Source organism: Capsicum annuum, chromosome 2 (assembly GCF_002878395.1).
Source record: "Capsicum annuum cultivar UCD-10X-F1 chromosome 2, UCD10Xv1.1, whole genome shotgun sequence".
Taxonomy (NCBI): domain Eukaryota; kingdom Viridiplantae; phylum Streptophyta; class Magnoliopsida; order Solanales; family Solanaceae; genus Capsicum; species Capsicum annuum.
This window is the reverse complement of record NC_061112.1, coordinates 91,893,102-91,921,008: the sequence shown is the minus strand read 5'-3', so window position 1 is coordinate 91,921,008 and position 27,907 is coordinate 91,893,102. Positions and strand designations below refer to the sequence as shown.

General features: G+C 38.3%; 1 protein-coding gene across 3 annotated transcripts; it reads right to left on the bottom strand.

Annotated features, from left to right (window-relative positions):
- Positions 1-3,886: 3,886 nt before the first annotated feature.
- On the bottom strand, positions 3,887-27,907 carry LOC107857885. 3 transcript variants are annotated; one of them, XM_016702663.2, is made up of 15 exons: positions 27,658-27,907; positions 26,290-26,441; positions 26,152-26,209; positions 24,538-26,050; positions 24,409-24,440; positions 21,756-21,888; positions 21,369-21,466; positions 20,955-20,999; positions 19,960-20,065; positions 19,045-19,171; positions 10,795-10,910; positions 9,810-9,886; positions 9,415-9,549; positions 5,413-5,481; positions 3,887-4,440 (listed from the first exon to the last, which is right to left on the bottom strand). In XM_016702663.2, exons 2-15 carry the CDS (start codon positions 26,433-26,435, stop codon positions 4,168-4,170), a joined length of 2,928 nt encoding a protein of 975 aa, XP_016558149.2. In that variant the 5' UTR covers positions 26,436-26,441; positions 27,658-27,907; the 3' UTR covers positions 3,887-4,167. The 3 variants fall into 3 exon arrangements, with proteins under 3 accessions (XP_016558149.2, XP_047262369.1, XP_047262370.1); XM_047406413.1 differs by having other exon boundaries at positions 26,290-26,455; positions 27,658-27,866; XM_047406414.1 differs by lacking the exons at positions 3,887-4,440; positions 5,413-5,481 and having other exon boundaries at positions 9,439-9,578; positions 27,658-27,868.

Genomic DNA, 27,907 nt, shown 5'->3' with positions numbered 1-27,907 from the left:
AAATGTCCAATTTGGGAAATTTTTATTGAAATTACAAAACGCATTCAGGGTTAAAATGGTCAATTTTCAACCCCTATTTAAGCCCTTTAACACGTGATTCAGCCACTTTTCACCCAAAATACACTCTCTTCTCTCAAAAAACCTCTCAAGAACAACCTAGGGTTTTTCATAGAAGATTCAGAATCAAGAATTTTCTCCGTTAATCTTCATGAAATCACGAACTAAGGTATGCATAGTGTTCATTCATAGATTCCTTTCGTCCATGAAGCCCAAGAATCTCTTTTCTAAATTCAAGTTTATGGATTTTCTTATGAATTTCATAATTGGGCTGCTTTTATTCATGTGGATAATGAGAAATTGAATTCTAATCCATGTTGGGTGATAAATTCTATGTGGGTTAAATTATTATAGATATAGATTCATGCAAACCTATGACTAAACCCTTGAATGATGAAATTAGAATTGAACCATAATGTTTATTTATTATACAATGATGTTAACATGTACTATGCCTACAATCTATTTGATTAAATTCCTAAATGAAGGAAAAGTGCCTAAATAGCATGATACCATGAAATCCCCATGTATGTACAAGTTTATGCCTATCACACGTTTGATGAAATGCTTCTATAAATGTGGTATGGACTATGGTGTTAGTTATATATTCAAGTAAGTTATGCTTGGTCAGTTTCCTTCCATCGATTCTTGGGGGTACTTGTACCCAAAACATTAGTTGTGTGCCTAGAGCCAATGTCATGTTTTCACGTTACTCTCAATCAAGCTATGAATCCTTAGACTTCAGACAGTCTTATGAATCAGGAAATCTCCATGATCTCATGAACTCAGTCAGTTGTCAGATATCAGTAGTATTCCGCCAGTCAACAGAATTCAGTGACTCAGCCCATGTTCACTTCAGTTAAATCACGTTCGGTGTCTATTCAGATGAGAGTAAAAATTAGCACCGAGTGAACCCAAGGATGGGGACACACACTATCAGATGAGAGTGTGATCCTTAGAAGTCATCCTTGCGTTCCAAAACTATGTAGCCAACATAGGTTGAGAAATCAACATTATCCGATAAGGGTTGATGAAGTGGATAAGCACTGTCAGATAAGGGCTCCACCGTTCTCGTATAAGGGACTCTATCAGATAAGGGTCGCCCACAGCTTGTCCTTACCAGTGGCGCGGTATTGACACCCTTCCAATTGGGGTCATAGATTGGACTCCAAGTCAGTCATAATGGTGCATCAGGGGCATGTCGGTTAGATAACTACTTCCCACAGTTTCATATTACAGAATCAAGACTGTCAGATACAGTCAATTAGTCTCAGTAATAAAACTCAGATAATTCTTCAGATTTCAGAACTGTCAGATACAGTCAACTCAAATACAGTACAGAACTCAGATAGTTCCATCAGATTCAGGACTGTCAGATACAGGCACTCTTGTTATCAGTTACATTCAGATTCAGTAATCATGTTATCACATTATTAGTGTCAGTTGTTATGTCTTATGCATATATTCTCACGCTCATGATAGTTAGTCAGTTATTATTATTGTTTATGCATATGAACCCCATGCATTCACCCTACCTTACATGCATACCAGTACATTCAAAGTACTGACGTATTTACGCTATGGTGTCTTATACCATAGGTTCAGAGACACCAGCTTCAGAGCAACAGTAGATTCCAGATATCCACGAACAGAGTTAGAATTGAGTCTTCATCTTTCGAGGACATAATTATTTCCCTATTATCTCATTAGTCAGTTTATTAGTTGGAGTTAGTTGGGGACATGTCCTATCAACTCCTTACTCAGACAGTTCAGTCAGTTAGAGGCTTTTTAGGCGATCATGTTTCAAACTTCAGTATGTTCAGTTTTGTTATGGGTATTCTATTACCCCACACAGATATTAATCAATCAGATCATGTTCAGTATTGAACCTTATGGCCTTTCAGTGTATGTTTCTGAATTATTATGTCATATTATGCAGTGTACAGGTACAGATATCAGTCATGGGTTAGCTTGTGGTCCTTCGGGGTCATGAGTACCGTGTAGCATTTTGAGTACCAAGCTCGGGGCATTACAGTATGCTTGTTGAAAAAGTCTCTTTATGGCTTAAAGCAGTTGCGCAGGCAGTGGTATAAGAGGTTTGACTATTTTATGACCTCTCATATGTTTCAGAGGAGCAACTATAATAGTTGTGTCTACTTCAAGGAGGTAAGTGATGGTTTATTCGTGTATCTTCTCTTGTATGTTAATGATATGTTAATTGCAGCAAAGGATATAAGAGAGATAATAAAAGTCAAATCCCAGCTTCTTAAGGAGTTTGAGATGAAGCATCTAGGAGCAGCAAAGATAATCCTTGGCATGGAAATTATGCGAGTTAGAGAAAAATGTAAGTTAAATTTGAGTCAGAAAAGGTATATTGAGAAAGTGCTTCACAATTTCAATATGCAAAATGCCAAACCTGTAAGTACTCCATTGGCAGCTCACTTCAAACCCTCAGTCACTTTATCTCCAAAAATAGATGATGAACGTGACTATATGTCTCAAGTTTCATACTCTAGTGCCGTCGGGTGTCTTATGTATGCGATGATGTGTCCCCGACAAGATTTATCTTATGTCGTCAGTGCAGTTAGCAAATACATGGCAAATCCTGGCAAAGAACATTGGAAAGCAGTTCAGTGGATTTTCATATACTTGCATGGATCTGCTGATGTTTGTTTGTCATTTGGGCAAAATAGAGATGGAGTAATCGGGTATGTTGATTCTGATGCAGGAGATCGTGATAAAAAGAGGTCCCTCACAGGCTATGTTTTCACCATTGGTGGTTGTGCTATTAGTTCGAAAGCTACCTTACAAACTACGATTGTTTTCTCAACTACTGAAGCAGAGTACATGGCTATTACAGAGGCTTTCAAGGAAGCTATTTGGTTGAAGGGCTTGTTTGGTGAACTTAGCAAAGACTTACAGATTACTATTGTCTTTTGCGACAGTCAGAGTGCTATCTTCCTTACGAAAGATCAGATGTTTTACGAGAGGACAAAGCACATCGATGTTCGGTATCATTTTGTGTGTGAAATTATTGCTCGTGGTGATATTGTGGTGAGCAAGATTAGTACTATGATAATCCCGCTGATATGATGACCAAGAAGACATTACCAAGTGCCAAGTTTGAACATTGCTTGGACTTGGTTAGTGTTAGTTGTTAAGATGTGCCCTTAGGAGCTTTTGTGGAAGAGGTGAAGAGTTTGTCTAGAAATGAATTTGAGTTTTGAATTAGAATTTCTGTCAAGGTGGAGGTTGTTAGAGTTGTGACCTGAATTTTGGTTGATGGACCTTTATATATTTGGACCTAAGACCTATTTGTACGCACATAATATATAAGTGCGATTTAATGAGTTATTTTATTATTCAGAAAATTTAGTCTTCTCCACATTGTATTCTCTTTCCATTATAGTGAAACCTCCTATGCCTCTGCCCATGATTTTTCCCGCAAGAGTTTCAATGTAAATCTGTGTGTTGTTCTTGTTTTCTTTTACTTGTGTTTGCTTTTTCTGTCCGAATCCTAACAAAATCAAAGGAAAATTAAGTGAAATTGGGATATGATTGTCAATGACATCAAAGGGATATTAAGTGAAAATTGGGATATGTAAAGAATATACTAATGAAATAGTCTAAGGGAGTAACTGGAGAAGTTTTGGGAGTTAATGATGGAAATTTCGAGCATATATTGATCATGGGTTTAGACTTTAGATCAGTACTGAAGGTATGCAAATTCAATACCAAGAAATGGACATGACAAAGTTATGGATGGAGAGATAGTCAATCAAACCCATAAATTATGATCAAGTATTTCTTAGGTATTTCTTCTAGGAGGTTGCTGCATAAGAGTATTTTTGTTCACTTTTTCATTAAGAGGACCGTTGTTTGTTTTAAGAAAAAAGGGCAATTCAATGTACTAAAGTTCCCGCTAAATACCTAATTCAATCAATTACATCATAAACAACCCCAGCATCAGCTCTTTTTATTCTCATCGCCTGATGCATGCAGGAATTCAAAGTCTCTGATATGAGGTATGAGGTACTATAATTACAACATAAAAGCATAAAAATGGACAGAATTCCAATAAGAACATGCAAGTCTCTTAATTCCGTAGAATTATTGCCTCAGCCATATTTGATATTCTGGTCCTTTATCAACAAATTTCTGCCAGGCTCCATCCAAATGAACTTCCTTGGAAGGATTCCAGTCCAAATGACCAAGTTTCATCACAAGGGTATCTCCAATCTGTGCAACGTAACCATCACCGTTTGCATGATATATCTTTAAGGGGCTACGGCAATGGATTCCAGCTCGCCTCCGCGCCTCAATTAACTCGTTTATGACATCACGAATTCCAAAATCATAGAAGTGATCGTAAAATATTACAGGCTGCAAAAAAATGAATAAGAATTATGACCTCTCTTGAGCTTTAACTCAAGATTAAGGGTTCGTATAACCAACCATGTTGGAATTATATATGATATGATTTAATCTTGTAAGTGTGATCCATAGATACATACATATAAACTTAAATATGTTATGAATTGGCAGAAATAAAGCAAACCACAAGCAAAATAATAAACAAGAACACACAGATTTACGTGAAAACCCTTGCAGGAAAAACCACGGGCCAAGGCAGAGGATGTTTCACTATAATGAAAGGAGAGGAGTACAATGTGGAGAATGAGTATTTTCCAGATACACAAAATAACCCACTAAATGCTCTTATATAATACGTGCATACAAATAAGTCCTAGGCCCAAAAACATAAAGGTCCATACAGCGGGGGCGAAGCACCCCCATCGAGATCAGTGGTGGGCTCCGAGATAGAGGCCGATCACCACAGACCTCATTGAAAATCACAAATATGGATCGCACCGCGAAACTTTCAGGGCCGGCTCAACATAATTCGGGTCACAACTCTTAACAAAATACATTTAGAAAAACTGGCAGAGTGGTAACAGCTGGTAAGACTAGGTTATAGCAAGACAAAATAACTTAAAAGAGTTCTTTGTGAGTGCGTGTATATACAGACAAGTGTGTGGGTGCGGGTGTGTGGATATAAACTACAGATTACTGTAGGCCAAAGTATATTTAAATACATGATGCTTCTCATTTTGCCATAAAATCTGCAGTCCACAGTTCAGCTAGTATACCCATGTACTCAGTTTGGATCTGACTAGGGCTTTTCTAGTTTAAAAGCTGCTACTGAATGACAATGGTCAAAGATAACTGAAGGTTATTTGGTAAAAGGAAAAACGAGAGCTTTAGCTACTCTGTTTACTTCAGACAACCAAATTTTCTCTTCTCCTACTTCTAGGATCTACCACAAAAATAAAAGAAAAAGAAAAAAGGGATTACCGTTCCAGGATGGGTTAAAATGTATGCATATCCTTGCGTAAGCTTATCCCGAGGAAATGGCCAATGGCCCTGAAAGAAAGGAAAATTGGTTGTTATTACATGATAAGATATTTGGTATTAACATGTTAGAACCAGAATTAGATCATCCAAGTTGCAGCAGATCACTTTCAGCTCACAAAGTACTATAAAATAAGTGCATACAAACTAAGTTGCGCGGAATCTTTCAGTTTAGATGCCGCACCTGTGTCAGATTCTCCAAAAATACACTACTTTTGGAGAATCGGACACACATCCGTTGACATTTTTAAAGAGTCCGAGCAACATAGCATACAAACAAAAACCACTCCCCAATGCCAAGCAAGTAGAAGTCGGCTATATAAATCCTCATTGTTGCTCCATTTAAGTTCATCTCTAAATAGTGCATTGCAACTAAAACTCAAGTCATTTAGAGAAAAATTGAAGCTCAGATATAACTATTAATTTTGCTAAAGACACTTCAAATACCTAATATACAAAAGACAGCTGATAAAAGATCATTACAAACTTTGCAAACTCAACTCTGATAATTGACTTCTGCTGCTGGAAGTGTATGTGAAAAATTCAAGTTTAACAGTCTCATTGGGCCCCAATCATAAGCAAAGGCGGATCTAAGATTTTAGTTTATGGTTTCAATCTTTAAGGTTTTTAGTCTTGAACACGTTATATTTTTAAAGTTATGGCCTCATATTTAAGTACTATTTATTGTAATTTCAGTAATTTTTACACATAAATGTATACTCTGTGTCGAAAGTACTGGTTTCAGATAAACGAAGTACCTCAAATCTATATCTGCCACTGATCATAAACAAAGAAACTTGTGTGAAATTATTCTGCTTTTAAGGTAAAACATGTAAGTTGGATAGAAGGAACACAGATCAAATTTAGGACCATGATTCGAAAATGAGCAAGTAAAACATGGGAGCATATGTGAGCAGTGATGGAGCTAGGAATTCTCTAACAAGGGTATTAAGAAACGCAAAAATGTCACGCCTGGAGGATCTTGTAACCTAAAGTAATTTTTGTTAAACACCTTGCTGCTGTACTAGATGTTTTTCTTATATCAAGGGGATTTAATATTTATGTATAAACATAAAATTTATTGTTACCCTTAGCTCCGCATGTTTTTTTTTTTTTTTGGTGTGTGTGTGTGTGTGGCGGGGGCTTAAATCACAAATAACTCAAAGATATTGTAACAAGTTTCAAATGGTTTACGCCAAGATATAAGACGGTAATTAGTTCGCCATAAAATGCTGGCTAGACTTTCCGTAATAAATGCCTTTTAGCCAGGGTAATATCTCCTGTTCATGCTCAAAAGTCCTTGTACCAAATTTTGTTTTGGTATTTGACATCATAGACTAAAAATCATCACTTGGTGAGCTTAAAGTTTAGAATTTCAAATCTCTAAGTAAAGCCTGAGTCTCATGCTGAATTATTCTATTTATTTGATTTCCTATGCAAGTATAAAACTGCATATCGAGAGCTTAGGACCGAAATCTCATGGCAAGAAATTGGTCTTCTCCAGAACAGAAGTGCTCAAATTCTGAGGGACGAGATTCTAATTTTTTTTGTTTTTTGACAAGACAAAAGATGAGCTATATAATTAACCCTATTTGTATGAGAAGGCTGGCTTGGGACTTCCATGTCTCTGGCATGAGGTCTTAAGTTGTTCTCCGATGGAGTTTGGAGATCCCACTTACGGTTATCCTGAACCTTTGGCTTCATCATCAGCATACCTAAAAAAAAAAAGGGGCAGTCCGGTGCACTAAAGCTATCACTATGTGCGGTGTCCGAGGAAGGGCCCCACCACAAGGGTGTATCGTACGCAGCCTTACCTTGCATTTCTGCCAGAGACTGTTTCCAAGGCTTGAACCCGTGACCTCCTGGTCACATGGTAGTAACTTTACCAGTTACTCCAACATACCAGCTACAGAAAATCGATTTGTTGTTGAATCGCACTGGAAGTGAGGAAGAATGGCGGGAGAAGCCGCAGAAGCCGCAGAAGCCGATTCTATTTATATGTGTTGAAGTATGTGACCATCTCGTCTAAAAGCTTAAGTTCTTAGAAACGAACTTTTATTTACGTATTACTCCCTCCTTTTCATATTACTTGGCCCCCATAATAAAATTAGTTGTTTCAGTTTACGTGTCCAATTATGAAATTAAGAGAATTTGTTATATGTTTCCCTTTCTACCATTAGTATTAAATAACTACTCAAAGTAGTATAGTCAAATTTACAGTTCCATCGTATTATTAATAAGGTTAATTTAGTAAAACACACATCTAAATAAAGCTTTCTTAAGGGGCGTATCAGGTTAACACGGGTCAAGTAATATGAAATGGATGGAGTATATTCTTAGAACGCTCCCTCACATACAGACTTGCATGATTCTTTTTTTTCTTTTCGTGGGCTAAGCACGACAAATTCTTTTGATAATAAGTGGTGGTGAGATTCGATTTCAGGACCTCTGCCTGACCCAGTGTTCAGAGATGCGACCGCATCAGCGCATGCGATGCGACCGCATCAGCGCATGCGATGCGGGCTCCCAACGAGTCACATCTTTGATGCGGTGCAATCTGAGAATTGCAGGTGCATCAAGCCCTGTTGCATGATGCGATACGATGGGCCATGCGATCCGATGCATCGCATTATGGATTTTTTTTATTTTTGGGCAATTTTTAAATTAAAAAAAGGGTTGGAAGTGAAATTTTTTTTATGGGCAATTTTTATTTAAAAAAAAAAAGGGTTAGAAGTTTAAGAAAAAACCGATTAAAAATTTTAGGGTTTTTTTTTACCTGCGTTCTCTCTTCTCCACTTCTCCACGGAAGCTGCGCTGCAACAACTCTTTCTCCATTGAAGCTGCGACTAAGTGGAGTTGATGAGCGTCGTTATGGTTTAAGGGGTAGTACTTCAAGCTCATACGATAAGGGAAAAGAAGTTGCTACTTCAACAGGAGATGAGGAAGTTGAAGATGATGAGCATTATGTTGATACTCAAGGAATAGAAGAATTGGACAATCTTAATGAACTAGAAGAGCTTTAGATTGAACCACTATTAATTTAGATTTGATTTTTCTTCATTTTTTTGGGTTTGTTTTGCGTTGTTGAACTGATTTGTTGGTGTTTCATTAGAACTTTTGCTTAAATATATCGTCTTTATTGTTGATTATATAGTTGTTGTGGTCTTTTCAGTTATAACTTACTATTTGAATGCTCTATAGGTATTTTTTTTATTAAATTGCGCTTTATTTAAATGATGTGGTCGCATCGCATCACGCATCACATAATGTGTGATGCAGAGCCTTGTTGTTGTTTTTTGCATCACGCTTCCCTGAACACTGTCCTGACCTGATACTACTAAAATTTATAATACTAATAGATCACATAATATCCCTAGTTATTTTGATCTCTTTTTTGAAATTCAGAAATAGTAAGTGATTCCATAAAAGATTTCTAAAATAAGTTATATTGAAGCTTATGGTCATCTCATCTAAAAGATTAGGTTGTTAGAGAAAGCACGTTTTTATTTACTTAATTATGCTCTCAACACTATTTTCAGAGCCGAAATGGAAAGAGAAGAATCCCTAGCAGAAGAAGAAGAGTGACATTGAGTGATGAGCATAAGAATCGTGCCTGAGGGCAGGGGCAGCAGTGAGGTTCCAGACATGTGCTGCTTGCATGATTGTCTTTTTATCCAAAGTGATGATCTAATTTGGGACCAAACTTGCCAAGCTTTTTGAAAATGGAGAGCATATTAGAGAGATCTACTTAATCTTTTGGCCAATTTTAAAGGAAGTTTTGAGCCAAAAACTCTCAACACGGGTTTATATAGGTGAATGTCAACAAATTCAACCTCCGTGGCAGTGCATTTAAGTTGGAGCATCTGTCTCACTAAATGAGAGCACAAGTAGACATGTACATCTGCGTGTTTATGTGTGTGCTTGTTAGAACAAGAAAGAGAGGACCTGTGTGGATCCAGTATCATGATTCTCCAAAAAAGTGACAGCACGTGAGGGCCACCATCCCATCACACCAGTTGGTTTGCCTTGAGGATCAATTAACCTCCAATATTGGTTGTGTAAAGCAGAATGCAATATACCCTGCCAGAAAAATATCATTCACCAACAACCTGAAAAGCTAGCATTAAAATCTTTCTACACTAACATGAACAAGCAATATAAATCTAATAATGAGGATGAAAATATTACCTATAGATACCTCAGCACGAATTAACTATTAAAGGTTGCTTTACTAACGAGTAGATTACTTGGAACTATAATTTCCCAGGTCAGCGGGATAATTCTTGACCTTGGTGTATGATGTGCAAAACTACAAATAAAAAATGCTCTAATAGAAGTACCTTTGTTGTGACATCAAATGCTGAAGAGCTCCCACCAGTAGCATTGATCCAGTTAACTATGCGTTGGCGATGGGCATCTGGATGCATCAGAACAACACAATTCTACTATCATAAGGGACTGGAGGATGCTCCACATAATGGAAGCAACAACAACAACAACAACAAACCCAGTGTATTCCCACAAAGTGGGGTCTGGGGAGGGTAAGATGTACGCAGTCCATACGGCTACCTCCGAAGAAGTAGAGAGGTTGTTTCCGATAGACCCGTGGCTCAAGGTAAGGAATAATAAATAGAAAAAAGAAATAAGGAGTAAGAAATAATAAAATAGAAGTCAGAGAAATACGAAATAAGAGAAATAAGGGCACACGAACTAAGAAAATATGAACTAAGAAATAGGGAATAGGACACCCACCTAGTAGTAACATACACTCACAAACCAAAGACACCTGTGTACGCAGTCCTAGGATTACCAACCCGGCTACACAAGATCTCTCCTGACTGCTTGCTACCACACACTTACACTAGCCTTCACCCTTATCCGCGACCTCCACACCTTCTTATCTAGGGTCATGTCCTCGGTAAGCTACAACTGCTCCATGTCATGTCTAATCACCTCCCTCCAGTATTTCTTCGGCCTACCTCTACTCCTCCTGAAGTCATCCAATGCTTGTCTCTCACACCTACGAACTGGGGCATCTGCGTCCCTCCTCATCACATGCACTATATGAAAATTCGAAGTTGTGTAACCTCAATGTTTAAGGACATTGACACGTCTAAACAGGTAGAGAAATGAACAGTGGCTAGCACACATAGCTGGAGTATAACCACCTTTAGCTATTTGTGAATGCCAGCTTAAAAGAATTTGCAGAAAATGAAACGGTCAGTTGTCATAACCTAAGCTATGCACCACACTGGTCAAAGTATTTTTCTTTGGATCCATGCTGACCAAATAGTCAACTCTATGGCTAATCTAAATGAATCTCACCTTGGTTGTAACACAAGTTTCCACCTTCATAAGCGAGGCTATCCCAATACTCGCCAATAGAAAATGCCGGATTTGATGCTTCTATATATTCTTTCACATAAGCCCCTGAGAAGCCCCTGTGGACAACAACGAGCCTGTATTACTACATATGACCAAAGTCACCTTACCGAGCAGAAAGAATCCAGGATTGGATAGATCAGCCAGTTTATAAATATCACAGAGTATCTACTGAAACTGAAGTTAAATACTCCAGGAATTCATTAATAACAGTGCCGTGTCAGTTTCCCTCCCTAACATCCCATTCAAAGTGGCTCTTACATTTTGCTTCTGGGACACAATATTAGTTCTTCGGCGATAAATAAAGGATGATGAATTAAAATGGAGATCAAAATGAAGATGAAAAATAGCTCTACAAGAGGTCTGATGTATACTATATGAACACAATTTTCAAGAGTTCTTTATGTGGAATAGAATATATGACTACAAGTTTCCACCTTATCTTCATTTAGTTTCCACCTATCTTCATTTAGTTTCCACCATCTATTTAAGGGGAGACAGAAAGAAAGGCAGGAAGACAGAGATAGAGAAAATTTTAACAGATGCCCTAACTAAATTTCAGAAAGAAAGGCTAGCATGAATACAAAACAAGCAGGCGATGCAGTAGAACCACATATTGCAACAAAATACTTCTGTTTTTCCTCTTCTAATTCCCAAATTCTCTAACCAATATAATGCAAGATCAATGTGTGATACGGGTGTACCAAGCTGTCCAACAAGTTCACGATCATTCACACGTAGCCAAGCTCGGGAGTTACAAAAACTCCAAGCTATGTTCATGCAAATGGCCATGTGTGAGTTGGTACTTGAGCCTTCCAAAGGATTAAATGTTTTTAAGTGTGAAGAGGAGCCTTGAAGTGTAATAAACTTACACTCCAAGGCCACCCCTTGGCAAGGGTAGAATGGTCATTTGTTATCTCCCTTTGTGGACTAATATAAATAGATAGTGTTAGAGTAATTTTTGGAGTTAGCTCATTCCTATTATTCAAGAAACAAAAGACTTGTAATATTGGTGACTTCTCTTTCTCATTTTGGAGAGGCCAAAATCAAAAGCTCACTAGTAGAGTGATACTAGTGTTGGATCTTGGCTAGAAACTAGGGTCTTGGGGTTCTTGAGTTCCTCTTGGTCCAAATAAGAATTTGGTGTTGATATTCATTAGTCTTAGGGTCCTTTCTCATTGTTAGGGTTCTTAGATTATTGAATATTGTATGTCAAGTTTCTATACCTTTTGTAATCTTGATAACATTGTGTTGTTGAATCTAAAAGTCTAGTGAAGCCGTGTGGGGCTCTTTCGATTCACTAGCAAAATTGTCATTTATTGTTCTTGTTGTAAACTCATTTTTCTAGTCAAAACAAATGTTGAAGCCCTGTGTGGCCTCTTTCGATTCACTAGCACTTTGTTGTTCTTATTGTTGCTTCTTGTGTTGGCTTGAATCTCTAGATACACACTTAGTTTTATATCATTTGGTATCAAAGCTTGTGGTTGATTTTGTTCCAACAAAATCAATCTTGGGTTTGGTAGTTGAAAAATACCAAAAAAAAAAAAAGAAAAAAAAAAGGTTGCTGAAATCTGAAAATTTCAGAAAAAAAAAAAGAGAAATCTGTCCATCTTGTTCTTGGCCGAGAAAATTATGTTGTGTTGTCTTGGCCGAGATTGGTGTTTGTGTGTTTATATCTAGATGTTCTTTTGTTTGTCTAGTTTGTTTCTTGTGTTGATTTCTTTCTCATCAACACAAAAGGTGTCTAAAGCTAAGTTGAGCTTAACATATTGACATTGCTATTGTGGACTTGAAGTGGTAGTATGATGAACTTGAAGTAGGTTGAGTTTGTGTGTTGTTGCTTGACTTTAAAGTGGGTTATTGTTGGTGAATTGTGGTTGTGTTCTTGAAGTATTGTTGTGGTGTTCATCTTGATCTTCTCATCATCTCATATCTTGACCACTATAAAGACTAAAATAGATCCAAAGGGGTTGTAAGACAAAGTTGTAAATTTGTTTGTGAAAAGACTTGCCAACATCACTTCCTTGACTTAACAACCACTTTTCCTTAAAACAAGGAGCCTTGTCTTGTGGAACTAGTAAAGTCAAGCGTCATCTTTTTGAGTTGAAAAAAGTTGAAAGTTACAAGACTTTACTTTCCCTCCAAAAGCAAAGTCATCCATTACAAAATTGTGAAGATTAAGGCTTCAAGTTGTTGAACAAAATGTATGGACCCGTGACCAATTTCATGCGGCCACATCACCTTAATCACTGTTCACGTCATTAATTAAGCTCAATTTGGATATTCTAGTTTCTAATTATTGATTTTTAGTTTCTTCTAATTGACTCGAGAACTAATTAGCAAGCTAGGACATTCCTACTAGGTTGTCAATTAGTCCTTTGAAGCCTTGTATTCGTGTCATCGTTTGTTTGTGTGCTTTTGTCGTTTGAATACTTTGTAACTCCTTAACTCTAGTCCGACAAGAATTCCTTGAGTTTCAAACAAGAATCTACTCCGGACAAGAGCATACTCAAACCTTAAGGATTCATGGGTTACTAGCCAATCTACAACACTTGTAGAGCTCGAGTGTGAGTGATCGGAGAGTGTGTGAGTGAGGAGAGGTTTTAAACTAACTTGTTTGTTGCTTGTGTAGGTGATACCTTGACAATGGAGGGAACCACGTCTCAAACCGTGGATTCTAATGAAATGGAGAATATGAGGGTCACTCTTGAGGCTATGACCCGAGCTCTTGAAAGGTTCAATACGGAAGTAGGAGCCATAAGGGGAGAAGTGACGATTATTAGTAGGAGGTTAGAACAAGTGGAGAGTCAAAGGAACTCTCGTCCTTCTACTCCTCAACATATTTCGTCAAATAGACATGATAGAAATTCCTCCGCCACCGTTACTCCCGAAACATGGCCACAATTGCCAAATCCTTCACTAGCTCCACTAAATGCCGCAAGCCAAACCACTCATAACCCCCTAAACCGACACTCCAATAGACCAACCCATTCCCAAACTCTTTAAGTTCCGCAAGAGGGACTCGGACGTCAAATGCCTCCACAAAATCCGAACCCTCCCTTCCAAGCTCCACTAAACCAAAGACCACCACCTCCACAAAATCCAATCCCTCCAAATCAAGTTCCAAACGTCCAAAACCGTCCCGTCCACTTTGAGGAATATGGTAGAGAGTATTATGAAGGGTATGGAGCCTTTGACGATGCTTATATGAGGGAAGAAGAGATGAGAGGGGGACGTGTGGATCCAAGAAGATACCGAGGGTATGGAGAAAGGGGAAACCGACACCAAGAGAGAGACATAGGTAGGCATCAATACCATCAAATTGAGCCTACCTATCTTTAAGGGTGAAAGTGACCCCGAGGTGTATCATGCTTGGGAGTCGGCGTGTGATAAAGTGTTTCAAGTGAATGATATATCGGAGGAGAAGAAGAGCTGTTATGTCATAGCTCACTTTGAAGGCTATGCTAACACATGGTGGGAATATGTCAAACGGTTTGGTAATGAGCTGATTGATGGACAACCACCACCATGGTTTCGGTTGAGGTATCTAATGAGGCAACGGTATCTGGCCGAAAGTTATCGTCATGAGTTGCTTGCTAGGTTGTACAATTTGCGACAAGGGAATCGAAGTGTGATGGAATATATGATGAGTTTCAACAACTCATGTTGAAGCTTGATCATCGTGGAGAACAAATTGGCCATGACATCATTCGGTTCAAGTGTGGGTTGAACAAAGAGATCTCCACTCATTTGACGCTTCACAAGTTTGATACCGTTGAAGGAATTTTCCAAGCGGCTCTTGAGATTGAAAGGGAGCTTAAAGAGAGGTCGTCGTTCAAGGCAAACGGACCATCAACCTCGGGTTGGCCGAGGAGCAAAGATATGGTTCAACCATCTTCGGATTGGCCCAAAATCAAGGACCAACCCGCCACTATAAGGCTACCCGACCCTAAAACAGTCCACAAATTTCCTCCCCGACAAGAAGCTCACAAGTATCCTAATCCTAAAGGGTTCCAATGTTTCAAGTGCCAAAGTTGGGGACATAAAGCCAATAAATGTCCAAACCAATGCAATGTGATCCTAAGGGAAGGGATATTGTATTACCTTGGTGAGGAAGTGGGTCTTGAAAAAGAAGAGAATGAGGCCAAGCCTCAAGATGGAGAGGGACCCGAAAAGGAGCCACCTAATGATGATGATGATTGTGAGGATGCTTATCCACAAGAAGGGAAGTGAGTGATTCCAAACTTTGTAGTGAGGCGTGCCATGATTAGTAAGGTGATAGATGATCCTAGCCAACGGGAGAATCTATTCCATACTAAATGCCTTGTGAAGGGAAGTGTGTGCACTTTGGTAATAGATAGTGGTAGTTGTGCAAATGTTGTTAGTGTTGCTATGGTGAACTTCTTGAAATTGCCAACTACACTTCATACTAGCCCTTACAAGTTGCAATGGTTGAATGAATATGGTGAATGAAAGTCATGAGGCAATGTGTGATACGGTTTAAGGTAGGAAACTACCACGACGAAGTGCTTTGTGACGTAATACCAATTCAAGCGTGTCACTTGTTGTTAGGTAGACCTTGGCAATATGATAGGTCTACCAAACATGATGAGAGGTCTAATCGATATACACTTGAGAAGGATGGCCGAAAGGTCACACTTCATCCACTTTTGCCTTCACAAGTGAACGAGTTGCATCAAAGGATGAGAGAATTGAAAGAAAAGGGGAAGAAATCCAAAAATGAAGAAAAAGAGGGGGAACCCGTAGGTGGGGTAGTGGGGATATCCGGGGCTGCCTCAACATCAAAGGGAAAAGAAAACATGGTGATGTTGGTTAGAAAGAAGGAGCTCTTCGTGGATCATGATGAAGAGACACACATGCTTCTTTTTGGCACATTGTTTTAACACTAACCCCACTAATTCTTCTATTTCTCCTTTGATTTCTTGTGTGTTGCAGGATTATGAAGATGTTTTTCTCAAAGAACTTCCACAAGGGATGCCCCCGCTTCGGAGAATTGAGCACCAAATAGATTTTGTGCCAAAATCACAATTGCCTAACAAACCGGCTTATAGGAGCAACCCGATGGATACCAAGAAATTGCAACGCCTAGTTGAGGAACTCCTCAACAAACGGTATATCAAGGAGAGTATGAGCCCTTGTGCGGTCCCGATGCTACTAGTTCCCAAAAAAGACGGGACTTGGCGTATGTGCGTTGATTGCCAAGCCATCAACAAAATAACGGTAAAATATCGTCACCCTATTCCTAGGCCAGATGATATGCTTGATGAATTGAGTGGTTCGTGTTTGTTTTCTAAAATTGATTTAAGGAGTGGCTATCACCAAATCTGTATGCAATCGGGTGATGAATGAAAAACCGCCTTCAAGACCAAATTCGCTCTCTATGAATGGATGGTTATGCCATTCGGCCTAACAAACGCTCAAGTACTTTCATGAGGCTAATGAATCATGTGATGAAGCCTTTTATCGGAAAGTTTATTGTTGTCTATTTTGATGATGTGTTGGTGTATAGTAGGTCCTTAGATGAGCATGTAAAACATTTACAATATGTGTTTGATGTCCTCCGAAAGGAGAAGTTATATGCTAATTTAGAAAAGTGTTCTTTTGGTGTCCAAGAAGTTGTATTTCTCGGTTTTGTGGTGAGCTCAAGAGGGGTCGAAGTAGATGAATCTAAGATTGACGCTATCAAAAATTGGCCAACTCCCAAAACCATAGGTGAAGTGAGAAGCTTCCACGGGTTGACTAATTTTTATAGACGCTTTGTCAAAGGATTTAGCACCATTGCCGCCCCCTTGACCGAAGTGATTAAAAAAGATCGGCCTTTCAAGTGGGGAGATGAACAAGCTAAGGCCTTCAAGGACTTGAAAGCTATGCTCATCTCGGCCCCTTTGTTACAATTGCCGAATTTTGACAAGACTTTTGAGGTTGAATGTGATGCTAGCAAAGTTGGTATAGGCGCGGTTTTAATGCAAGAATTGAAGCCTATTGCCTACTTTAGCGAAAAGCTCAAAGAAGCAACTCTAAACTACTCTACGTACGATTTAGAGTTGTATGCCTTGATTAGAGCCTTGGCCACTTGGCAACATTATTTATGGCCTAAAGAATTCGTGATCCAAACGGACCATGAGTCCTTGAAGCATCTTCGGGTACAAGATAAGCTTAACAAACGGCATGCCAATTGGATTGAGTTTCTTCAAACTTTCCCTTATGTTATTCATTACAAAAAGGGTAAGGATAATGTGGTTGACGATGCTTTGTCTCGAAAACACGTTCTTGCGTATACTTTGTCCTCAAAATTGATGGGTTTTGAGATCTTAAAGGAATTGTATTCCGAGGACCCTCACTTTGCTCCTATCTATAGGGAATGCGAAGAATGGGGTAGGGACAAGTGGGATTCGACTAGGGGTTCAAATCCCTATGCCAAGTTTGACGGTTACTTGTTTAAAGGTAGGCGATTGTGTGTACCCTCTAGCTCTTGGAGAGAGTTGTTTGTGAGAAAAGCACACAATGGTGGTCTAATGGGTCACTTTGGGGTCGAAAAGACCCTTGGAATATTGGAGGAGCAATTCTACTGGCCAAAAATGCACAAGGATGTGTCTAGGATTTGCGGCCAATGTGTAGATTGCAAAGGAGCCAAATCTCGGCTCCAACCTCATGGGTTGTACACCCCGCCACCCACCCCTATACATCCTTGGCTTGATATATCTATGGATTTTGTGTTAGGGTTGCCAAGGACTAGAAGAGGTCGGAATAGTATCTTTGTTATGGTTGATCGGTTTTCTAAGATGGCACACTTTATTCCATCCTCTAAATGTGATGATGCACCTAGTGTGGCCTCTTTGTTTGTTGATAATGTTATCAAGTTGCATGGTGTTCCGAGGACCATTGTGAGTGATAGGGACTCTAAGTTCCTAAGTCACTTTTGGAAGTCCATGTGGGATAGGCTTGGTACCAAGTTGTTGCTCTCCACTTCTTGCCACCCACAAACCGATGGCCAAACAGAAGTTGTAAATAGGACTTTGGGTGGTATGCTACGTTCCATGATTAAGGGAAAATTGACTTCTTGGGAGGAACACCTACCATTAATTGAGTTTGCCTATAATCGTGTCATACACTAAAGTACGGGAATGACTCCCTTTGAGTGTGTATACGGCCTCAACCCCCTTACCCCTTTGGATTTAACTCCTTTGCCAAGTGATCTTATGATTAGCATAGATGGAAGAAAGCGGGCAGATTTTATGAAAAAGTTGCATGAGAAGGTGCGGCTTTGACTTGAGAAGAAAAATCAAGAGATTGCAAAGCGGGCAAAACAAAGGAAGAAAGAAACTCATTCTTGAACCGGGAGATTGGGTGTGGGTGCACCTTAGGAAGGATCGGTTTCCATCTCAAAGGAAGACCAAATTGATGCCAAGCGGTGATGGTCCATTCCAAGTACTTGAAAGAATCAATGATAATGCCTACAAGATTGACCTTTCCCCGGAATACCAAGTGCACAACACTTTCAACGTGTGTGATCTTTCTTTAGTGGATGCGGTTGAGGATGACCAAATATCGAATTTGAGGTCAAATTTCTCAAGATGGAGAGGATGATACGGGTGTACCAAGCTGTCCAACAAGTTCACGACCATTCACACGTAGCCAAGCTCGGGAGTTACAAAAACTCCAAGCTATGAGTGATACTAGTGTTGGATCTTGGCTAGAAACTAGGGTCTTGGGGTTCTTGAGTTCCTCTTAGTCCAAGTAAGAATTTGGTGTTGATATTCATTAGTCTTAGGGTCCTTTCTCATTGTTAGGGTTCTTAGATTATTGAATATTGTATGTCAAGTTTCTATACCTTTTGTAATCTTGATAACATTGTGTTGTTGAATCTAAAAGTCTAGTGAAGCCGTGTGGGGCTCTTTCGATTCACTAGCAAAATTGTCATTTGTTGTTCTTGTTGTAAACTCATTTTTCTAGTCAAAACAAGTGTTGAAGCCTAGTGAAGCCGTGTGTGGCCTCTTTCGATTCGCTAGCACTTTGTTGTTCTTATTGTTGCTTCTTGTGTTGGCTTGAATCTCTTGATACACACTTAGTTTTATATCAATGAGTTTACAAACACCTGAACTTGTATTTTGAAATGGAAGACACAAGTACTAAGTTCAATAGTATTAAAACCAACAAGCATTACAGCTTCACCTCACAAAGTCAAGGCGCCATCCATCAAAACCAACATCATTTCGGAGCCAATTTAGCCACTCTTTTATATCTTGTCGTACAAATTCCTGGGAATGATCAATATTTGGTGCAGCATGAAATATATCACCTACACTTCAACACAGATAAAGAAGGGGTAAGCAGAAAACTCCTATAAGAGGAAGCACTTAAGAGTCTCTTCTCACAAGTCTATGTCATCAGATCTGATATGCAGGTGAAAACTGAAAACAACAATTTTAGAGAGTATCCAGGAAACTCAAAAAAGTTAAACACCAAAACTGGACTAAACTCTAGACAATTCCTTCCCTTCACCCTGCTATACTGTCATAAGCATACTCTACTGTCTTGCAAAAACTTATACAAATATGAGCAGAAGCTATACACATTGGTGTTCTAAGAAAAGATAGTACATTGAACAGAATCCAAATGAAACAATAAAAGAATATTTTGCCCAGTCCTTAACATAATAAAAGCACATGGTTCAAGAGACAAATAAGAAGTGTACATGAGCAAAGATTTAGACAATTAAAAAGAACAAGAAGTATTTATAATGTTTAGCTAAACAGGAGCACATTAGCAGAAATTAGCATTGGTAGTTGCTTTAATCAAAGATTGAACAAAGATATGTGAGCAAAATAGTGGTATTCAATTGCACAGATAACTAAAGAAATATCGAAGGCTGAAAGTAGGAAGCTTGCGGCGCAAAGATGAAAACAGTTTAAAAGAGCACTAATGACAGTATATATCTCCATAAATTTTAAATTACAATTGCACAAACTAAGTTATAGGAGCTCTTTAATATCTAAATGTTCTTATATATAAACCTTTTGTCATCTAGAAATAAAGCACATGATATTTACAAATAGATCCCATATGCTTCAAGGAGAGAATCTATACCACTTGAAGGATTTCCACGGCCTTGAAAATTTGGGTCATCACACACAATTGCTTCAGGTCCCCATGCAAGCTTGCCTCCAAAAATGTTCCAAACACCATTTGGACTCTACAATCAGCCAATCAGATAAGAGGGTCCATCAAGACTTGCAGCATTAGATTGAGTCAAAAGGGTGATTACACCTGTTAGTTCATCTCTGACTTACTCCAAAGCAGTTTCTATAATTGTTTTATACAAAATGTACAATCTCAAGGAGCAGAGGAATTACACATAACACATCCACAAAAATTGGGTAGAGATGGCAATATTAATTTAGAAATATGTTCTTTCATACATTTGCATAGAAGATAAAGGTAATGTTATTGAACGGACAGGAATAAGCAAGACCACAAACAAAAGAAAACAAGAACGCACAGATTTTACGTGGAAACCCTTGACGGGAAAAACCACGGGCAGAGGAGGAGGAAATTCACTATAATGGAGAGGAATACTAGGAGGAGACGAAAGTCTCAATGACATATATTTAAAACCGCCAAAAACAACCCACTAGATCGCACTTATATAATACATGTGTACAAATAAATCCTAAGCCAAAAACATACAGGTCCATACATCGGCCCGATCCCTACGCTACCACCACAGATCCCCCAAAAAATCTCAAACATGGGTCGCACCGCGATCTTTTCGGGACCGGATCAACAAAATTCGGGTCACAAACTCTAACAGGCAATAATGGAACAAAGACCTTCATAATAGATAAAGCAAACTATATACACTGAAGAACTTGGACCAACTAAGCAATTGCATGTCAAATGATATTTAAATCACAGTCAGCAAGCAAAACGGAAAGGTGTTTGAAGCATGACCTCCAAACAACTCATAGTTGCTTTTAGAGCTGAAAGGTTTCCTTCATGAACGTTTCATTTCCAAACAAAACAAAGCTAACATAATCTCCGATATACTAAGAAACAAGAATAGCTGTTTAGAAAGTGATTACCTGTTTGTGAGCACATCGATGGTTCAAAACAACATCTCCCAAGGCCTGGAAACACAAGCAGAACAGCTATATGATAAACCACATTGCTCTGCACCTATCAGCAGCTTAATAACCTCTACATAATTCAGAAATTACCAATTTTGTGTAATAAATTACATAACATGCTCTAGCAACAGAAATATAGCAAATTCCATTTTGATGCACTAGCAGCAGACATATGTACTAGTTAACGACAGCTAAAACATAACAGCAAGCAATTAACATGTATTCTCAAGCTGCACCGACTTTCATCTCGTACAAAAAGAATACATGAGAAGAACCATGTAATTTAAAGGATCATGGTAACTGCCTGAATATAAAATATTAAACTAAAAATGCTAGGAATAACAAGTCAATCACTAATTAGATACAGACCAGAAGATCTTGGTTATGCATCTCTTCTATGCAGCCTTTAAGCTCTTCCAACGAACCATAAGCAGAATTCAAGTTGTAAAGATCAGAAGGCATGTAACCTGCAATAATCCAGTGTTATTTACAAAAGAACAAGAGCCGCCAGAATTCTATTAAACTAGATCTTTTTATATGAGGCAGTTAATTCAGGAGGTTAAGAAGCACTTCTTCGCCCCGTTTATAACAATCAATTTATATGGAGATTGTTCAATAATTAACAACTCTTTCGAAACAAATAACAAGATGAACTAAGAACAATCATCTAGAAAATGATATAAATTGAGCACCATATGCTGTTATTAGCAGTTCCCGTTTGGCTTATAAAGACAAATTGATCAAAGAGGTAAAAACCTTGAGGAGCAACTGATTCGGTTGGTGGTGGAAACCAAACCGCTGTGATACCGCAGCGGGACAAATCAGCAGCTTTATTAGCAAGCTCAAGATACCACTGTCTTCTCCAGCTTTCCCAATTGAAACCTTGGAACTTCAAAATCAAAGAGAGCTTATAGCTACTAAGGATCGAAATTAAAAAAAGCGACCAGAATGTAAAAAAGAAATAGAGGTAACAGTAATGATAGTGATGTAAGGCCAATGAAGAAACAGATGTCCTAAGTGAAGCCCCTGGAAGAGGATGAGAATTTCAGATAAACATTGGCTGCTACAAGAGCTGCATACAAGTTTTGAAACCCTTGAAGTGAATTTCTAGCCATTAGATGATGCTGAAAATGGTGGTGGTGCTAGTGTTGGTGGTCATGATAATGATGATGACAATGACAATGACAGTAATAATAATAATGATGACAAAAGTAATAACAAAAAAAAAATAATCGTAATGATAATTAACAGTTAAGACACAACGTATATAACTTCCTCTTTCCAAATTGAACATCTTAGTCTGACTTTCTTCATTGAAGAAAGCCATAAAAAAGTAGTTTTTTTATTCGGGAAACATGTGGCGCATAATATTGTTTCCTTGTTAATCAAGAATAGTTTATAGTATTACTCTGTCGGTGGCTTATTTCTTTTATTATCTAGCAGTGTGTAATCCCATTTTGTTGTTTATTTTTATGTTTTTTGTTTGTTATACTGTTATTTGTCCTGAGCAGGGGGTCTATCGGAAAGAGCGACTCTACTTCATATATGGTAGTGGTATAAACTGCGTACACTTTACCCTCCCCATACTCCACTTTGTGGGAATACACTGGGTGTGCTCATCAAGAATAGAATAGAGAAAAGATCTTTTTGCAAAGAATAGAAGTGTGTTTGCAAAGAATAAACGTGGTATCATATAACTTTTGGAGACAGTAAAATATTCTCAAAGGGTTTCTTTTAGTTAATAGACATTAGTTTGGGACAAAGTAAAAAAGAATAGGTGGACATCCAAGATAGGACTGAGAAAATGGTAAAACTACTAGTTTGCTCGGAATTTTGATTTTTCACCTAAACTATGTATTCTTGTGCACTAAGCAGTAGTAGGTAGCATCTGAGAGTACAGGTAAAGTCAAGCATCGATTGCAGGAATAGAACATTAGGAGGCAAAAAAAGGAGTGTATACTTCGATAAAGGGTTGCTTTATACCTATGTAATCATCTAGATTACATTTTACATTTCTGTAGAAAATAAAACTGTGAAATAATGGGGGAATTTTAGTAGCTTAGTTGGTTAGTTACCTGAACTCCCACCTTGTTGGTGAGGGTTTGATTCCCCACATTGTAATCCCCTCCCCCATTCCCCTTCCCCTCCCCCCAATTTTAAAAAAAAAAAAAAAAAAAACAGTGAAATAGTATTAATCGTTGAAGTAGAAATTCCCTGCTAAATGAAGAAAACCAGTGCTCAAGCCTCTCAGATAGCAGGGTCTTAGGAGGTCAGGCCGTCTAGGCATAAATTTTTGTGGTCCGTGATTCGACTATTTCTTCTGCTCAGTCCAGGTTATGATGAAATCTAAACTCCCACTAAGAAAACTTCGTAACATGTCAGAATTCTATAAACTTGTCAGTATGACATATGACATCCACATTGGCATCATCTTTCTAACAATAGTTAAAATTGGAAACTTTAGAAGCAAGGACTTTTCTTGTGGACTGTTATACGACAGCTCTTGCCGGGTAGAAACAATATTTAAATGAAAAATCTATGTAGATCAAACCAATTGTGTCAGCTAGTTCTCAAAGAAGGAAATTAATTACTTCAGTTTGCTTAGCAGTGGCATTTAAACATATGAAGTTATATCAATGAGCAGTTATATTTTTCTTAAATCTATCAAATAGAGTTAGAGAGAGGGACAATTATACTATAATCATTCAAGTCACAGAAAAAAAAAATTCAGCTATCAACTCAATTTTATGTTGATGCAAGCCAAAAACAAATCAACACGAAGCAGGATGTCTTAGGCCCTGAAAATGCTTTGGAAAAACAAAGCCCTATCCAAAATAGCATATTTTAGGTGGATTTCTGCTCATGATACATGCTTGACTCAGGATAATTTTCAGAAGAGATGCTTTAGTTTATGTAAAAGGTGTTTTTTGTGAGAAGGATCAGCTGAATCCATGAGCCACTTGATGTGGCGTTGTAGCCAAACATGGAAGATCTGCACCTTATTTTCAAACATATTGGTGTACATTGGGTGATGCCACAAAACTTCAAGATCTACTTAATATATGGCAGGCACAGAATTTGGAGAAAAGGTTGAAGAAGATATGGAAATTGACCACTTTATGCATCATTTGGACAGTATGGCGAGAGATAAATAGACAATGTTTCAAGGGAAAGAAGGAGTTGATTTCTTATGTAAGATACAAGTGTTTACAGAGTCTTGGCATAGGGGATATGTATTCAGCACAACTGAGTTTCTGGACTTATTTGGGTCTGCTATTGTATAATATTTGTATAAAGACCAGCTTATTTTTGTACTTCTGAAGTCAACCCTTGTTACTGCTATTATTAACAAAATTACTTTTTATCTTACACAAAATAACAAATCAAGTGAAAGCCGGTATATACTGACCACAATCTCTCGTCCAGTACCTGTCCCTGATTCTGCAACAAGTCAAATTATACACAATTAAGCACTTCGCTTGAAAAAACTACTTCTTAAGTGAAATGACCTAAGATCATCTGACATGAATAACTGCACCTAATTTTGTTTCTTCTGGAGTTCTCTGCCATTTAACTGTCTTCCGTTGAAGAGCACGTTCCAAAGCCTTCCTCTTCTTTTCAATAACTTCTTTCTCCATCACATGCTCAACTAGAGCATCTCCTTCCTTTAGCTTTTCTTGGGCAATAGACCATACTTCATCGGGTTTTGGTAGGTCCAAAGTTTTAAATCCTGATGTCATGTCCTCAGATACATGAGTTTTCCTAGGTGGAAACCTGGGACGAATAGAGCGTATCCTCCGTGCCATCCACTCAGGTGTTGGCCTGCGAGGACCGTCAGTTAAAAGTCTCCATTTCTGTGAATTATCATCCATAAGAAAATCTATTCTTCCACCATTAACACAATAAACAGCTTCCTCATCCCCTTCTTCAGGAGAAGTTTTCCTTAGTAACAAATCCTCGGCCATTTCTGCTCTTTGCCTCCATGTTTTTGAAGCAGCCTCAGCTGCTCTTAAGGATCTCTGTAGTGCTTCACATCTTCGCATATATGCCTCATCTTGTGAACGCGCTGTTTCTTTTGCTGCTTCAATGGCAGCCTTCATCCTCTCTATCTCAAGCTTAAATGCCTTGGAAGCTGCCCTCTTTTTCTCCGTAGCATCTTTTCTCACTTTCTCTAGTGATGATTTTATTTCCTCTTCCTGTTGAACAGCTGCTTTTCTGCTTGATTCCTGAAACTCAAGCAATAACTTCTCAACATCATTTGCACGGAGTTCGTATGCTTTTGCTTCTTTGCGTGCTTGTTTGAGCTCTAATTTCAATTTTTCAATCTCGTTTTTGTAAACCAGTAACTGAGACTCCAAGTCATTCACAGTGTTGCTTAACTTTATATTCTGAGACTGGACTGCTACGATCTCATCAACCCGGTCCATATTATCTACAAATGCAGCCATGGCATTTGTTGTATGGTCGCCAGCTGATTCAGCTACAGCTAAAGCCTTTTCTATGGCATCTTTAGATTGTTGTATAACACAGGTTATGGCCCCTTCAGAGGCAGTCCTTATCTGTTCTTCGATTTGAAAAGCTGCCTCTGCTGCAGAAGCTTCAGCAGCTGAAACTCGTAATTGTGCATCTTCAAGTATGTGAGAGGTTGCCTGCTGAAAAGCAATCTCAGCAAGCTTCTCAACTTGAACTGCAAGTTCAACAGCATCTTGTTTTGCCAGGACCAGCTTAGATTCCAATTTAAATTTCTCCTCCAAAGACTGTTCTAGCTTGCGGTTAAATAGGGCTTTGGCTGCCTCCAGTTCCGATATGGCCAAATCCTTATCATGCATTACAGTGGACAAATAATCCTTCTGTTTAGCTTCAGACCGAGCTAATTTTTCAAGCAATTGATCTCTTTCCCTTTCAATGGTTTCATTTCTGGCTTGAACATCAGAGAGAGATTTCCTAGTTGCCAACAGTTCATTATCATCAATCTCTACTAATTTGCTCCTCCCTAATGAATTACTATCCCCATCATCAAGGAAATCTGTGAGAGCTTCAGTTGAGTCATCCTGAAGAAACAAAGAAAGTTTCAATCGTAGTAGTCACTTAGCAGCCTAACACAGTTAATAACAAATAAAAAGATACTGGTAGAAGGCATAGAAATGTAAACCATGCACGAGAAAGCAACATGTCTTGTTTTGCAGACGCCGGCATCCGCGAACAGAACTCTGAAATAATCAGACTGTCAGTTTTAACCTCACTTGCATCCAAAAAGTTTAAAACTGTGTACTTTCTAATAATACCAAACCTTTTCACACCGGAACGCCTTCTATATGACGTGAAATGCGACTTAACAGCAAAAAATTGAATAGGGTCATGGTATCGGCGTGAAGAAATGACAGGGTGATATTGAATAGATCCAAATAATGCATCAGGTAATGTGCTTGTGCCCATAGATTCCTGTCAAGAGATAACTAATTTATAAAGGGACAAATTCAGTAAACATAGCATCAATCAATCAATCTACACAACTATTTCGCATAAGGCCGACGTAATAATTCATTGTGGAACTGTACTTATTCTGTTTTGGTTCATTAGTTACTTGGTTTTAATAAACACTCACTCCGTCTCAGTTTATTTGTCTTAATCTACATTTTAGTTCCTTTTTTGGAGACTCTTTAATTTCAACTTTCCACATGGCATGTTCAAGACCACAAGATTAAAAGATATTTTGGTACATTCTACATATCTTAGTTTAAGACCACAAGATTCAAAAGTCTTCTTTATCTTTTTAACAAACAAATTGAAGTGGAGGGAGTAATACATTAAGGGCTAAACTGTAATTGGTCAACTAAGAGTGGCTATTTTCTGATATTAACTAAAGGTAACATTCTAAATGTGATGGACCCTGATACAATGAAGTATGAACTGACATTTTAGAAACTGCTCCCCTCCCTAACCTAAGAAAGCACTAAAATTTCCATCAATTACATCATCTTAAAGCAAGAGGGTGGGACAAATAGAAATATAATTTCTCAAGTTTCGCAGACGGGAAACATTTATACTCAACAGTTTCAAGTAATGATCTCCAAGAATTGTCAGAGATCAAGGTAAAGTTTCAAGCTAAAGCAGTTTTTTTTCAAAGACCTTAAAGTCAATTATGACATTTATGTTTAACTGTTGATTTTTGAAGGAGAGTCTCGGAGTAACTGGTAAAGTTGTTGGCATGTGACCTGAAGGTGACGGGGTTCAAGCTGTGGAAACAGCCTCGTGCAGAAATGCACGGTAAGGATGCGTACAATAGGTCCTTGTGGTCCGGCCTTTCTGAGACCCACGCATAGCAAGAGTTTTAGTTCACTGGCTGCCTTTTTCTTAATTGTTGTAGATTATAAAAGCTATGAATCTTAAATTTCTTTCATTCCTTTGTATCCACTCTGCTCTATTCAGGCCCATTTCGTTCAAAAATTCCACAAACATAATACACTTACTTTCAAAAGTAAAATACTTAAACATTAAAACTCCTGAAGAAGAATGCAAATAGCTAAAAATGACAATGAGATGCAGAAAAATAAGAGCAGCACAAACAGTGCTAACAGGTAATCAAATTTGATATGAAGTGAATCAGATAGGCTAGCAAACTATTTAAATTGAAAGAGAAGGAAGCATTTTTATTGACCTGATTAGAGATGTTTGATATTTAAAGGGAGAGGTTCATTGAGTTTTCGAGATCTCACAAAAGATGAAGAAGGCAAGTTAAAGTGGAGGAGAGCTGAATGTACGGCAGTACGGGGGAGCACAAAACTGGAGAAACAAGAAAAGCTATTCTACTTTTTACTACTTTTTCAGCAGCAGAAAGAAAGGCCACTGATTGTTTAATGAGTACTCTCAAGTTGACTCCATTCATTGAATGACCCAACTACCCTTTA